This window comes from Amyelois transitella, chromosome 17, assembly GCF_032362555.1.
Source record: "Amyelois transitella isolate CPQ chromosome 17, ilAmyTran1.1, whole genome shotgun sequence".
Lineage (NCBI taxonomy): Eukaryota > Metazoa > Arthropoda > Insecta > Lepidoptera > Pyralidae > Amyelois > Amyelois transitella.
Window position 1 is genome coordinate 7,101,698 of NC_083520.1, and position 14,774 is coordinate 7,116,471.

At 34.3% G+C, this 14,774-nt stretch overlaps 2 protein-coding genes across 2 annotated transcripts; one reads left to right on the forward strand and one right to left on the reverse strand.

Moving 5' to 3' along the window:
• Positions 1–292: 292 nt before the first annotated feature.
• LOC106134328 (centrosomal protein of 162 kDa) lies at positions 293–14,703 on the reverse strand. The gene is made up of 5 exons (XM_060948760.1): positions 14,154–14,703; positions 3,855–4,413; positions 3,249–3,764; positions 2,939–3,153; positions 293–2,329 (listed from the first exon to the last, which is right to left on the reverse strand). The coding sequence occupies exons 1-5, from the start codon at positions 14,544–14,546 to the stop codon at positions 2,102–2,104; spliced, it is 1,911 nt and encodes a 636-aa protein (XP_060804743.1). The 5' UTR covers positions 14,547–14,703; the 3' UTR covers positions 293–2,101.
• Positions 5,558–12,475, forward strand: LOC106134329 (carboxypeptidase B). The gene is made up of 9 exons (XM_013334347.2): positions 5,558–5,677; positions 7,559–7,861; positions 7,936–8,127; positions 8,970–9,103; positions 9,200–9,360; positions 9,662–9,787; positions 11,240–11,336; positions 11,538–11,684; positions 11,983–12,475. The coding sequence occupies exons 1-9, from the start codon at positions 5,581–5,583 to the stop codon at positions 12,220–12,222; spliced, it is 1,497 nt and encodes a 498-aa protein (XP_013189801.2). The 5' UTR covers positions 5,558–5,580; the 3' UTR covers positions 12,223–12,475.
• Positions 14,704–14,774: the final 71 nt, after the last annotated feature.

Genomic DNA, 14,774 nt, shown 5'->3' on the forward strand with positions numbered 1-14,774 from the left:
ACCTACCTGCGTTAATACTGTTGAATGTGACATAGCAACTGTTGATTGTGTATGATAAAAATGTTATATTGCATGTCAATTCTAAGATTTATTCATCAACTTTACAACTGTGCAGAAAATGTGTGCAATTGTGAGTTTTCATGCTGAAGAAAATAAAAAATATTGAGACGATATTTTACAACTATTTAATTTAATTTTAAATAAACGATTCCTCCTAGAGTGGTATAGATAAAAAAACGGTAAGGTAGAATGAAAACAACTTTTAAAGAAATACACTAATTTAATACGGTCAACCATAAGGCACCATGAATAAGCAGTATGCACTCACAAAGTAGTCTTGACTAGAATTGTTCACATTATTTATATACCATAGGAACCTCATAATAGAATGACTTGTGCTTTAATTAACATCAAACAATTAAAATTAATCTAAGTCCTTAATAACACTCTAGGCACGCTTGAAGAACACTTACGAATTATAAAGCTATCTGGTCCCTTTCTTATCAATAAATTAACATACGCAGTAATTACTTCAAAGCAGATAAGATAATAATCTATACCGTACTATAATAATTACCACTGCAGTTATTCGCCACTGAAAGTTGTAAAAAAATACAAGCAATAAACCTTAGTTTTTTGGCGCGTGAAGGTATTCGGTATTTACAGGATTATGGTAACAGCTTACTTAATGAGTGACCTGCAGGCTGTCAAACTACAACACAAGCTAAACTGGCTTTAGTTACAAAAGGGTAAATATTGGATATCCATGAAACTTTGCCAAAGTAGAAAAATATTAATCTAGGGCAAATTAATAATCTCAATTCTATCATTAAGCCAAACAACAGCTGAACGTGGCCTATCAGTTATTTCAAGACTGTTGGCTGTCTACCCCGCAATGGAAATAGACGTGATTATATACGTATTAAAAAAAATAAACAAATTACTTAATTGACTTCCTGTGATGACGTCTAAGTTAAGAAATAAAATTAAGAGAAACGTTATAAGTTATAATACAAACTAGTTAAACATTCACCATGGTATTTAAACAATAAAATTCATGAATACAAAGAATAAGAAAATAAAACTAGCTTTGAAACTTAAAAAGTAATTTATTTTTTATTCCATAATTATTATTTATGAACGCTACATACCTTCTTCAATAATCTACTAGTCTAGTAGTACTAGTCTACTAGCAGGTAAGTCTAGTGCTAGACTAGACTTCGAGTAAAATCATTAGGCAGAAAAGCGGGATGGATATAACTATTCTAAATTTGAACATTAAATTATCGTTTGAAAGCTTATGACCAACATTTGTATTTGCTTTTGATATAGAAAAAAACCTTCTTATTAAATTAAGTGGTTATTTTCGGACAATATCACATCACCAGGTAAATTTTAACAACCATATGGTCAAGTAAATATTACCAACGATTTGTTACTTTCCTCATTCCTACCTAAATCTCTTAAGTATAGTGTTATCTACGAGTATACTTTTTCACGCAATAATTGCATATTATACCATTAAAACGCATTATTCAATGTCCAAATGTCCATTATAAAATATATCTTTTTAAAATGCATTAACATCAGAAATTCTCTTCTTCAACAATGATTTAAAAAATATATTTCGCAATTTTTTTTCTGTTGTTAAAGCAACTTGATCTTTGGATGGAATAATAATTACTTTAGATGGAGAGAATAAATAAGACGTAGGTGCAATAAATATACACTTAATACAATGGTTTTCAATATTTTTCCTTACATTTTTTTTGTATATAAGTATCTTAAAAGTAGTTCCATTTTTTTCTGTCCTTAAATTGTATTTGATGTGCATTAGTACCAATACAAAAAGAAAATCAAATGGAAAAAATGAATAAGATGTTGCGATTTTTTAAGGTAGAGATTTATATCTAAATGTGTGCATTTGACATCTGTGACGTGATACAATACTATACGTGATAATTTACTGACTGTAAGGGTTATTTTGTTTTTTATGGATAAATAATTGAAAACCACAATCAGGGCACTCAACTCAACAACAATATTTTCTTAAAGAAAACATAAATAAAAAATATCCAAATTCACAATTCATTTAAAAAAATCACTTAACTTCCTTCCTTGCTCTATTGCCCGGGTTATCACCTCCAGCATGTACATCCACCTCTTTGATTCCGGCCTGGTACCGGAGAAGCTTATCATCGGCGTTCCTGATCCTCTCCTGCAGGATCTCAACGGTCCTGTTCAGGAGTTTGATCTCCTCTTGCAACGGGTACAATTGCATGTTCATCTGCATTAACTCTTTCTCATGGGCTAATTGGAGAGTGTGTAGCTGTGAAACATTTGTAAGTATAAGTAATGTTTAGTTGCGCTAGTAAGTACATACATAAATATGCTCACGTTTTTATTACTTAAGGGGTAGACTGAGCTAACAGTCTCGCAAAGCCTGAAAAGCTGTACGAGTTTATGAATGTTATTAAGATTTAAATAGTGTCAGGTTGCTTTGGAATCGCATTAAGTAAGATTCCAAGTTAATTTTTTTTGATCCCACTTAGTCGCCCTTAACGACATCCATGGGAAAGATGTGGGGTGGTCCTATTCTAATAGTGCCGGGAACCACACAGTTTAGTTGCGCTGGTCGCGATTTTTTTCAACATTGAAGGTCCTAACATACAAAACTACTTCTGCGTATTGTTTACTCGGGCTTTTATGTTACACAAAAATGGATTGGATATAAAAATGTGGGTCTTTTCTGAGTTATGTTATGTTAATTTGTTTTGGTAACTCTTACGGTGTGTGAAAAGTGAGGAAAACTGCACATTCAGATAACTGGATGTGTATCCATGATCCAACCTATGGGTTAGGTTCCTGCAGAGGTCAAAGTTTTCAGGACGAATATTAAAAAGATAATATAATGTAGAAAAGTGATAACAATACTCACATCTTGAATTCGTTTCTTCTTTAGCAATATAAATTCCTCGTTGGTCCTCTTCAGAGAGTCCAACAAACCACTCCTCTCCTGCATTAGAACCTCTTTTTGTTTCCGCATCTCCGACAACTCTGCCTCCATTTCATTAGTCACTTTAGCCAAAATATTCTCCATTGATTTAGTCGGTCTACAACCAGGCTTCCTTTGGGGGTTCAAATTCAACAAAACTAAAATAAAGACATAACGTTTAGGCGAAATATAAAAATATTGTTTACACACCAATACAATTAAAAATTTTTACAACTAAAATAAAAAAAAATACCTTCTTTTTCCTTTTGCAAATTTCTCAAATTCTTTCTCAACTCTTCAGTCTCCCTATTAATTTTAGCAATAGTACGTTGCTTTACTGTCAATTCAGTTTGCAACCCTTTTATCGTAGCTACTAAATAACTATCTTCTTTTAACTTGTTCAAGATCAGTGCCGAATTCTGCGACAACCTATTCACAGCTGAAGAAGCCCTATCTGGCTTTATGAATGTCTGAGTTGAAACTGTATGCAGGGATCTAGGAATAGTTTGTACAGCAGTTGTTACCATATTTGTTTTATTAATCTTATTTTTAAGATCTGAATTTGTTTTACGATCTTCCATTAATTGCCGCTCCACGTCAATTATATGATTTTCATACTTCTGCTTCATATCACCAAACTTTTCTTGTAACGTCAGTAGAATACTCTGAAAATGTTCCTCTTTGTCCTTCAGTTCTTGTTCTAGACGAGCAATTCTTTCTTCTAACAACTTCTTTTTATTGTCTTCGACGGTCGAAGATTTGGCTGCAACTAAAAATATGCATATTAAAAAGAGAGACTTAATATTTATAAAATTGTAGGTATAAGATATTAAGATAATTAAAAAAAACTAGAACAAACCTATTAATGCGGAAACTGAATCTGGATGTTTCCGTTTCAAAATCATTTCCATTTCCTTAACTTGTCTCTGAAGATCTTGGATGATGATTTTATCTTTATCATGTTGAATAGTTAAATTCTTTCTTTCATTTCTTTCTTTATTTAACTCAGCGACAACTCTACTCTCATTTTCTCTGACTGTTTTCAATTCGGAATTTCTATTCTCATATTCTTTTCCTAATCGGCTTATAAATTTTTCACATTCGTTTAATTTAAGGTCAGCCTTATGTTTTTGTTCATTTACTTGGTCTAATTTCTTTCGTAATAATTTATTATCCTCTGTAAGTTGGACATTAAGAAGCTCAATCGATTTTACTCTTTCATTTGTGTCCTTTAGTTCTTCTAACAAATTCTCATGTTTACAAACAGTGGTCTTTTTAGGTGAATTAGTTATAAATCGCGCGACTTTCGCGTTCTCTCTTTTCTTCGAATCTAAAACACCGGCAGAGAACGGCCTCGATTTCGGTTTCCGACGAACCTCATAGTTTTCCTTAGTATTGTGTTTGACAATTGAAGTTACCTAAAATGACACAATTGATCGAAATTAAGACAAAATTTGGTTAAGATCAAGCGAGTTCAATGAACTACTGAACTAATGCTCCAAAAGCTTTGGTCTATCTTTACTAATGTCGCCGGAAAATTATGTTGTTTCATTATGCGATAAATAAACCATTAAAAACGTGTTTACTGTAAAGAGACTTTGTAATCAGTTAAATAACTGCAAACTAGAGGCAATGACCGAGCGTGGCGCTTTGCAACCTCTAAGAGGAAGGTTGTTATTCAGGTTCCAAAACAAATATCCAACGGCATCCCAATCCCAACTTATACATATTCATGGAAAGTTTCGTTTGATTATATTAAAAGTAAAAGTTATGTTGTTAAAAATAAAATACCGAAAATAAACGGCTCAAATGGAAAATAGATGTATCCCGAACTTCACTCTGAGAGGTGAGGATGTAGCTGGGACCAACGTCATGAAGATGATGACGAAGCAAGTTGCAGCACCTGCTGAATCTATTGGAAACATAGAAGGAAAAACAGGTGTTTCTGCCTATAATGAGACACAAAATCGATCGATTTTTATAAATACGATTTACAAAAGAATGCAAGTCAAATACCGACAATGATACGGCCTTATTCGTAGCGTTTACCACAAAGCATTCTTTTGCATTTGAACCAAACAACTTGCTTTAAAACTTTTTAATTGGCTGGAAACATAAATACTATGTACGCCTGAAGAACTGTTAATAAAAATTGGGCGAAGAAAGTTCATTTTTTTTTAAACAAACTGTAGCCAAGCAAATCATTTGATTTGTTTAGCTTGATAGATTTAACCTTGATAAGCAAACGTAGAGATACCTATAGATTGCTTTTGTAAAGTCGCCACTGAGACTGTAGTGTATTTACTGGATATAATTTCAATAAAATAATCTTTTAAGTGTGTACGTCCGCAGAATTGTAAAGTTAAAATGTTTCTCTTTTTCAAAAAAATATGTTTATATTTACCGAAACATTTGGACATTGAATTTACAAAAAGAGCTAATCAAGTTTTTATATCTTCAACAGAAGTTTATCGGGAATACATAAAAATTTGTAAAATATCTACGTTGTGTGCGAGCTTATAAGGCAGGGGCGATGCGCAAGAGCACCAGAGCGGATATCGGCAGCCGCCTCGCCGACAGTCGCCATGGGGTCGTGGTCAAGAACGGTACTCATTTTGTTTTTGACTATTTCCGCTGCGGTGTTGAGCACGCCGCTTATAAACAAGCTACAACCTGACAAAGGTAAGCGATATTAATGAGTTTTATAAAATATGTAAATATGTACGTAAAATTTAAATACAGGTTTAAATATTTTTCCAAATGTTTTCTTATAAAAGCAAAGTAAGGGATGTAATCTTATTTTGGCCATTGTTCCCCAGTACCGAAGCGTGTATTGTAATGTATAAAAATAATTAAAGGAGTTTAGATAAAAAATTATGTCACTATATATAATGTTCATATTTTGCGACATTAAACGAGGTTTTTAAACTAAAGACGCTGTAGATCGGACAAAGTGGAAAAACAAAAGGCGGACCTCATGCTCCAAATCATAAAATAACTGTGAACTTTGCAATTATAAGATACATATATCTTTCGTACTCCATTTTCTTCTAAGAAATTTTAGGGCTTAACTAAAATAGCTCAATATTAATTACTTCAATTCATCCACTAATCTCATCACATTAAACAAGTTTAAAATTACATTAAAAGGACAATAAATACATTCGATATATTTCGACATTTATTAAAAAAGAAAGTAAACTATCTGTTGCACAAGCAAATTATACTCAAACAAAACCGTAGTTTCAATGACTGATTTTCATCAGCAATACAATGTAAAAATAGAATCACAGCTGATCCCATTCAGCGCCGTACATACAAAACACGCGGAACTGCCCATGCAACATTGTTCTCAAGCGCACCAATCATTTTAATATGCGGGCGCGTCCTCACCTTCGACAGGACGTGATATAAATAAGACATGGGACGAGGAAACCCTTTTGAATCAAGTTAGACTTGTACTACCGTTACCCGGCCTGAGATCTGACCTGCAGCGAATGGAAATCATGCGGTCGCCAGAGAAAGTCATTAAAACATGTCACACGCCGCGCGAGACGCGCATTTTAATCGCTGTTTCTATTATCAAAGGCTTTGTTTCCAATCAACCCTGGCATGTCACTATAAATCTATTGGCAATACGCGACATGGCATATTTATTACGCTAATTAGCTGGCACATGTCTTGATTTTCGTTCCGCGAGATGTCGAATTATTGTCTTTTTGAATAAGAATTAAACCGACGTCAACTCTTCACTCAAAATACATAAAATAGCAAAATGATGTCGGTTAACATAATAAGCTACTGCAATGTAAAAGGCAAATAAAATTCATTGACTGACTTTATTAAGTAACTGAATTCAACCGGGTTTGAATTCAGTTTTGTTTTTTACCCAAAAGGTCTATTTTTTCATTTTTAGTGTTTTGTAAATTAAAACCGAAAAATTTATAGTTACAGAAATAATGGAAATTCTGTTTTACAAAGAAAGAATGTAACTGAAAACCTTAAAGATTTTTCTCCATTTGTTAGATGCTGGAAAGTTTAGTTGTTGTTGAATTTCCAAAGATCATTTCTATAATCTTTCTGAAGATGGTGCAATTGAAAAATTAAACCTTAAAACATCAGATTGAAGGATTTGGGAAAATTGAGATCACACTCGGCTCTTTTTACAGTTGGTTATAAAGCGTTTCCTTCGTTTCCATACAATTGTGATCAAAATTGATTAAATCAAATTTAATCAATTTTGATCACAATTGTGCCAACATAAATATAACAATATAAGGTAATAAATTATAAAGGCCACTGCAACCGAAAGCCCATACTTCGCCAAACTCTACACATATGAGAATAATAATGTGACTAATTGCAAAAAATGTAATGAAACGTAATTGATCACGATATAAGCAAATTGTTATAATTTGAAGATTACCTTGTAAACTAAGCTCAATACTATAATCACTTCGGAGCTACCGTAATTGATCTCATTAGGTATCTATGTATGTCCTTGCATCTTTCAAACCTACATAAACTGATAACTATAAAATAATGAATATCTTTTATTTCCAGAATGGCCCCAACTTGTCAAACAACCGTCTCAAGATGAATCAGCTGAAACAATATCAGAAAAGAGTAAAGGAGGATTAGCAGTTGAACTTGTAAATGGTCAACATCTGGCCGAAACTGTTAAAAAAACTGAACCTGAAGATTCTGAGAATGAAGACGATGTTAGCGCAGATATTATCAGTAAATGTCTGATTGAAGCTAAAGACGATTTCCAAAAAGTAGATTACACAGGCGCTCAACTTTGGAAAGTTTCCACAGAGAAAAACGGGTGGCGTGTCGTACTTAATAGATTGAGACGTAGAAATCGTAAGTAAATTCATTACTTCTTATATCAAATGTAAACTTTGGAAAAGATTTACTATTTCTCATGCCAATTTCAGTTATATCAACATGGGGAACAAATGGCACTTCTATTGATATTCTGGTACAACCAAATGCCATACAAAATGTCACAAATGCATTGAATAGAGAAAAGATTCACTTTGAAATTATAATTGAAGATCTACAAGCAAGAATAAACCAAGAGAACCCACCCCTTGATGAGAATGAAATAGAACTTCAAGATAGAAGAGGTGAGTCTCAGATTTCATTTTTTTTTTTTTTAAATTAATGTTAACTCTTTCATTAATTTCTGATTCATCGGTCGTGCTCGAACTTGGGTGCAAAAATCACTAGAAAGTCCAGAATTTTGTTGATATGCTTTCGTGTTTTACTCATGAAACTGATTGAAGCAAGTTCTGTAAATGTTCGCAATGTGAATGTTCCATTTGGATAATAAAATAAATTTATCATTATTGATAGGATTACAAAGCATGTTGGAAAATTTCGACTGTGGGTATAAATATCACTAATGTATACTTGATATGAGTGGATACTTGATATAAGTGGGAATTCTTATTAATATGCTTTCATGAATTTTTATTAACCATATTCCAAGGTTGCTGTCATTTTGTTGCAGCTAGAGCTTACAATTTTTGGCGTTACAGGGCTTCCAACCGACTAGGTTCAATGGGGGCTTACATGGGTTACTCTGCTCTCAACATCCCAATGGAGTATTGGCCAAATGCAAATTGGGGTTCGTTGTTGAAATTCGGCACAATATCGTTTTCACGCTCACGTGTATTGTAATTCTATGTTAATTTTGTTTCCATTTAACAGAATGTGTGGTGTGTGCATGTTGGTGTTATATGTTAAGGTTTGCACGAACAAGGCAAAAGTGGCAAATTTCACATTGTGATAAAAACAGACAAACACATACACCAAACGACTTCAATCCGATACCTTCGATTTACTTAACCCCATTGTAACTAACGTTAAAGAACCTTATTCAAAGTCATAAAATACAAACACCAAATCTGATCCATACCAAAAAATTTTATTGCTATTTATGACTTGTCATTAAAATATTCTGCAGGTCACCGTATGAACTGGAAACAATACCACAGACTTGAAGATATCTATGGATTCTTGGACTATCTCGCCAAAACATACCCAGCTATTGTTAGTGTCAAAAGTATTGGGAACTCTCACGAAGGAAGAGAAATAAAGGTAATTGAAATTTTCCTACAATAAAAGCACTTGATATTTTATTGGTTCTGACCTCAAAGAACCTATTTATTAAAGCCTTTTATTATTATTTGGCAGTTATTAAGAATTTCCAACGGGAATCCGAAAAACAAAGCAGTATTCATAGACGGCGGTATACACGCACGTGAATGGATAAGTCCCGCTACAGTGACCTATTATATCAACCAGTTCGCTGAGAACTTTGATGTTGAAGACGATGACATCAAGAACATTGACTGGTAAATAATTTGGCAGTACTGTTCGTGTCCCTCTTGTCTTGTCTTGTCTTATCCCTTAAATTACAATCAATTGAATTATTACTGTGCTTATATATTCTCTACAGCCTTCTAACAACTAAACCTTCTAACACCTTGTAACTAAAGAATTTAAAACCATCTTGTTCGATCTTTTTTACTTTCAAACATCTAATTTCATCTGATGTACGACTAACTATGACTACTTTCTTCCCTATTAAGGTTAAGTTAAGCATAAAATCATTCAGTTAGACATTAACAATTTTCTTGATTTTATGCCTTCCAGGTATTTTGTACCAGTTTTAAATCCAGACGGTTATGAGTACACTCATCTGAAAGACCGTCTGTGGAGAAAAAACAGGAAACCCGGTGCTGGACGATGCTCTGGAGTTGATCTGAATAGAAATTTCGGGTAATGACATTATATTATTTGCCCCTTCACTTGGGAGACACGCTAAGATTATTTGAATAAAGTAACTAAGTATTTTGAGATTCAATTTGTCCGAAGTTGGCAAAATATTAAAACAACGTATACTCGCTTTCACTCCGTTGTATGAAAATGTTACCATATAGGTGAGTCTTGCATGATAACAGAATTGTAAAGAATGATAACAAACTGAATTGATTCGGTTTTCTCATCCGAATTTAATTCAAATTTAATTTTTACGGCATTTACCTTACCAGATCTTGTACATATCACCACTTTCGCATTAATAATTGGTAGCATGCTTAACTTAACTATAACAAATAAAAAGTAAATTTAAATATTTACTTGTTATTACCACAACCAACTTGCGCTACCATAACCCCAGAAATTATTAATACATACTACCAGTATTACACTCCAGCTGAGAGACCTTCAAGCCCATACATTAACAAGCCAACAACGAACGCCCTAAATTAAATAACAAGCTACTATATCCGCTCATTACTGTTCCCTCAGTAGTTCGGAATGCGGGACTGTTATCTTTCATAAATATATGACGTCTGTGTCTTAGGACTCAGGCAGAGCCAACAATGTTGAAAAGACTTAAATGCCGCGTTCAGCTGGATCGCTCAATAATGGATTCTATATTATTTTAAATTCCGATGCTCAACAGGATTCATACATATCATATTACTACTTATAAGCAGTAAATATGATGCGCAATAAAGATTTTGAAGTCAATAGTGTCAGGTTGCTAGCCCATCACCTAAAAGAACAGTCTCAAGTTAAGAAGACTTTCCGTCCCTAATTGATTTTTACGATCTGAACGGAAAGAGAAACAACTGACACACACTATGTTTTATCTTCGCTACCATAAGATCATGGAAGCTTGCACTAAATAAATGGGCCTAAGAATTCCCTCAGTCGTTTTTTACGACATCCGAAGTGCCGCGGGAACCACACGGCGCTACTGTTAATTACTTTTAGATAATATTTGTTTATGCAAAATAGGAGCATACCTATTTAGTTAGGCACGCCAAAGTATAGTCGCAAGAAAAATCACACAAGTTTACTTTCGGTATTACCGTAAAAGGGGCGAAACTGTGAATATTTTAACGAAGCGCATCGTTTGATGAATCATAACCGGGTAACTGTTTTGCAAATTCAATTTAAAAAAGATATTGTACTAGTAAAAACTAGCGTTCGCCTGCGTAAAAATTCCTCTCTTAGTTGCGACCACATAAAGAACCTACATGCCAATTTCTAGACCCAGTAGTTTGCGTTGTGCGTTGTCAGTCAGTAGTGAAAAAGAGTTATAAACATGTAGGTACCTTTTTTTTTTTTAGTTAGCTAAGTAGGTATCATGCATCTCTCGGAGATAATTTATCTTTATTTATCCCAATTAAATATTTAAATGTGTGTTTTTTTTAATAACAGATACCGTTGGGGAGGCAAAGGCACATCGAACTCGCCATGCGATGAAATTTACAGAGGACCCAGAGCGTTTTCAGAACCTGAATCTAAAGCTATTCAGGTAAGTACAGACACAATATAATGTAACATCCCAGTTTCCTTCGATTTTGGCACATATAGCTAATTACCACCTATCTCGTAAGTACAGTGAGCCACACAGATAATCGATATTACCGTACTTAATGAGTACGTTTACAAAATTGTATACTACTTAATTTTGAAGTCTAGCCAGCTTTATATAAGGTCATATTTAATTTTGCAGGATTTCTTCAAAAGCAGTGCGTCAGAATTCAGCGCGTACCTGACGTACCACAGCTACGGCCAGTACATTCTGTACCCGTGGGGCTACGACAACGCAGTTCCCCCGGACCACCTTGATCTTAATGCTGTTGGCAAGAAGATGGCTACGGTAATTAATTACTTTTAAGTCTTTATTTGGGTTTCCTACATTGTATCACGCTACCGAGAAAATAAGCTTTCACTTAGTTCCACAGCAAAATGGTGGAAGAACAGGTGATTAAGAGATAGAGTACTTTTACCTAGTGCCAAGACAGTGGATTAAGTTACCTTGTTAACGAGGTTACGGAGCTCAGACGAGAATCACTATGAATAATAAATTATCTGTTCTTCTATAATTATGTGAATAATTCTTATGTCAGTAAATAACCTTAATAAGTAATCAAAAGTTAATTACTTTTAAATTATAGGCTATCAAGTCAACCGGAGATGACAACTACAGTGTTGGATCGTCAAGCAACTTGCTATACCCGGCTGCAGGTGGTTCAGACGACTGGGCTAAGAGTATTGGTATCAAATACACCTACACTATTGAACTGAACGATCGTGGCTTTTATGGCTTTGTACTGCCGACACAGTACATAGAACCAGTAGCTAAAGAGTCCTTAGCTGGATTGAGGGTTTTGGCAGCTGCGGTTCATACGGCCTGATCTCTTACACAAATGCCATTGTAGAAATAATTTATATGGAAAATATTGACTTATGATGCTAAGGTAGGATGTGTAGCAAAATATAAGTATGCAGAAACTATGTTCTTATACTACTATTTTAGAGCATTTGCGATATGCTGTAGTGTGTAGGTGTGTACTGTTTGCATAAGGAGTGTGATTTCTACAAATATATTATTAACTTATTAATTTATTAAATTAAAGAATAAACTATGACTTATATGACTTTCATTTATTTACTCACATTTTACTGATGTATGCTGCAGTTGTAAAACCGTGTGGTTCCCGGCACTATTACAAAAAAGAATAGGACCACTCCATCTCTTTCCCATGGATGTCGTAAAAGGCGACTAAGGGATAGGCTTATAAACTTAGGATTCCTCTTTTAGGCGATGGGCTAGCAACCTGTCACTATTTGAATCTCGGTTCTATCATTAAGCCAAATAGCTGAACGTGGCCATTCAGTCTTTTCAAGACTGTTGGCTCTGTCTACCCCGCAAGGGATATAGACGTGATCATATGTATGTATGTAAACTTCAGAATTTTAGGCAATAATAATAATATTAGATGCTACATTTTATTACTAGCTTGTATTAGAACATCCAAAGAAAATACACACACCAGTCAACAATACAGCATAATATGAAACTCTTTCAGGTTAAGTAAGTTTAGAGCATCAGTCTTTCAATCGTAAGGTGCATGCTTAAAATACGTGAATCCCACCTTGACCATGTACTAATGACTATTTTTGAAAATTATGTACATGACTTTGAATGCTAACTGATGCTCTTATGGTGAGAGAAAACATTGTGAGGAAACCTGCACATTCAGGCAACTGGATATGTAACAATGATCAATCAAATATGGGTTATGTTTACCTGCAAAGGTGGTGGAGGTCAGATGGGAGTCACTTTGTGTAAAAACCTGACTCACCCAATCCAGGGTTATGGTCAATGGCATACCGGGGCTGCTCTCCAGAGTGGTGAGGATGCATCCAGGATTAAATGCCATGAAGAAGAAGATACTCTTTCAGGTAAAGTTGGATGAAACTATACATAGAAATGATTAGTTGACAACAAGAAATAAACTATCTCCAAATAAAATTATATGAACTACCTATTGATCAACTACATGAAAACTTACTGCTAAATTGGTACTTAAGAACGAACATGGTATGTAATAAAACATTTTAATTTCTTACCTTAGCATTACCTGTGAATATACTATCATTGGTTATTTCAGTCTCATTAGCTTTAGTAACCCTAATCAGAGGAACTGTTCCCGTAGTAGATTCCTTCGCTGGTGGCACATTATTAGTAGCTTCGGGGCTGTGAGCCACACAGATAATCGATATTACCGTACTTAATGAGTACGTTTACAAAATTGTATACTACTTAATTTTGAAGTCTAGCCAGCTTTATATAAGGTCATATTTAATTTTGCAGGATTTCTTCAAAAGCAGTGCGTCAGAATTCAGCGCGTACCTGACGTACCACAACTACGGCCAGTACATTCTGTACCCGTGGGGCTACGACAACGCAGTTCCCCCGGACCACCTTGATCTTAATGCTGTTGGCAAGAAGATGGCTACGGTAATTAATTACTTTTAAGTCTTTATTTGGGTTTCCTACATTGTATCACGCTACCGAGAAAATAAGCTTTCACTTAGTTCCACAGCAAAATGGTGGAAGAACAGGTGATTAAGAGATAGAGTACTTTTACCTAGTGCCAAGACAGTGGATTAAGTTACCTTGTTAACGAGGTTACGGAGCTCAGACGAGAATCACTATGAATAATAAATTATCTGTTCTTCTATAATTATGTGAATCTACTACTAAACTACATGAAAACTTACTGCTAAATTGGTACTTAAGAACGAACATGGTATGTAATAAAACATTTTAATTTCTTACCTTAGCATTACCTGTGAATATACTATCATTGGTTATTTCAGTCTCATTAGCTTTAGTAACCCTAATCAGAGGAACTGTTCCCGTAGTAGATTCCTTCGCTGGTGGCACATTATTAGTAGCTTCGGGGCTGCTTTGTAATAAATTTTTGGTTTCAAGTGCTATATCTTCGGCATGCTTCAAAATTAACTCCACGTCTTCAACATCTTCTCCGATAATTCTTTCCTTTTCTTTACCGGCCGATAATTTGTTAATTTCACTAAAAATCATCTTAATTTCCTCATCGCTATCTTTGTAAGTCTCGCAAGTCTTTTCAAAATGTAAAAATTCTTTGGTAGACACACTGTTGTCGTTAGACTGAGGGTCTGGATTACTGGATACAGAGCATTCTGCCATTTTAAAGGAACACCCTATTCAATTTTCACTGTTACATTAATATTTAAAATTCTACTGTAAACGACAGCGACACTCAAATAAAACCAAGGAAAAGATCTGTGAAAAAGACTGATCAATTCATAATTTATTTTGTTTTCGATTTTCAATCAATCAAACACATATGACAGTTGCTAAGCAACCAATTTTTTTTTTATGGAAATTTTTCCTTCCAGCCAGTAGTTTTCGGTA

Excerpts from the sequence above, each read along its gene's own strand:
- LOC106134329 (XM_013334347.2), top strand. The coding sequence starts at position 5,581 with ATGGGGTCGTGGTCAAGAACGGTACTCATTTTGTTTTTGACTATTTCC. Across the intron at positions 9,104-9,199 it reads ACGAAGGAAGAGAAATAAAG|TTATTAAGAATTTCCAACGG; the intron begins GTAATTGAAATT and ends ATTATTTGGCAG. Across the intron at positions 9,788-11,239 it reads GATCTGAATAGAAATTTCGG|ATACCGTTGGGGAGGCAAAG; the intron begins GTAATGACATTA and ends TTTTAATAACAG.
- LOC106134328 (XM_060948760.1), bottom strand. The coding sequence starts at position 14,546 with ATGGCAGAATGCTCTGTATCCAGTAATCCAGACCCTCAGTCTAACGAC. Across the intron at positions 3,765-3,854 it reads TTCAGTTTCCGCATTAATAG|TTGCAGCCAAATCTTCGACC; the intron begins GTTTGTTCTAGT and ends GCATATTTTTAG. Across the intron at positions 3,154-3,248 it reads TTTGCAAAAGGAAAAAGAAG|TTTTGTTGAATTTGAACCCC; the intron begins GTATTTTTTTTT and ends TCTTTATTTTAG.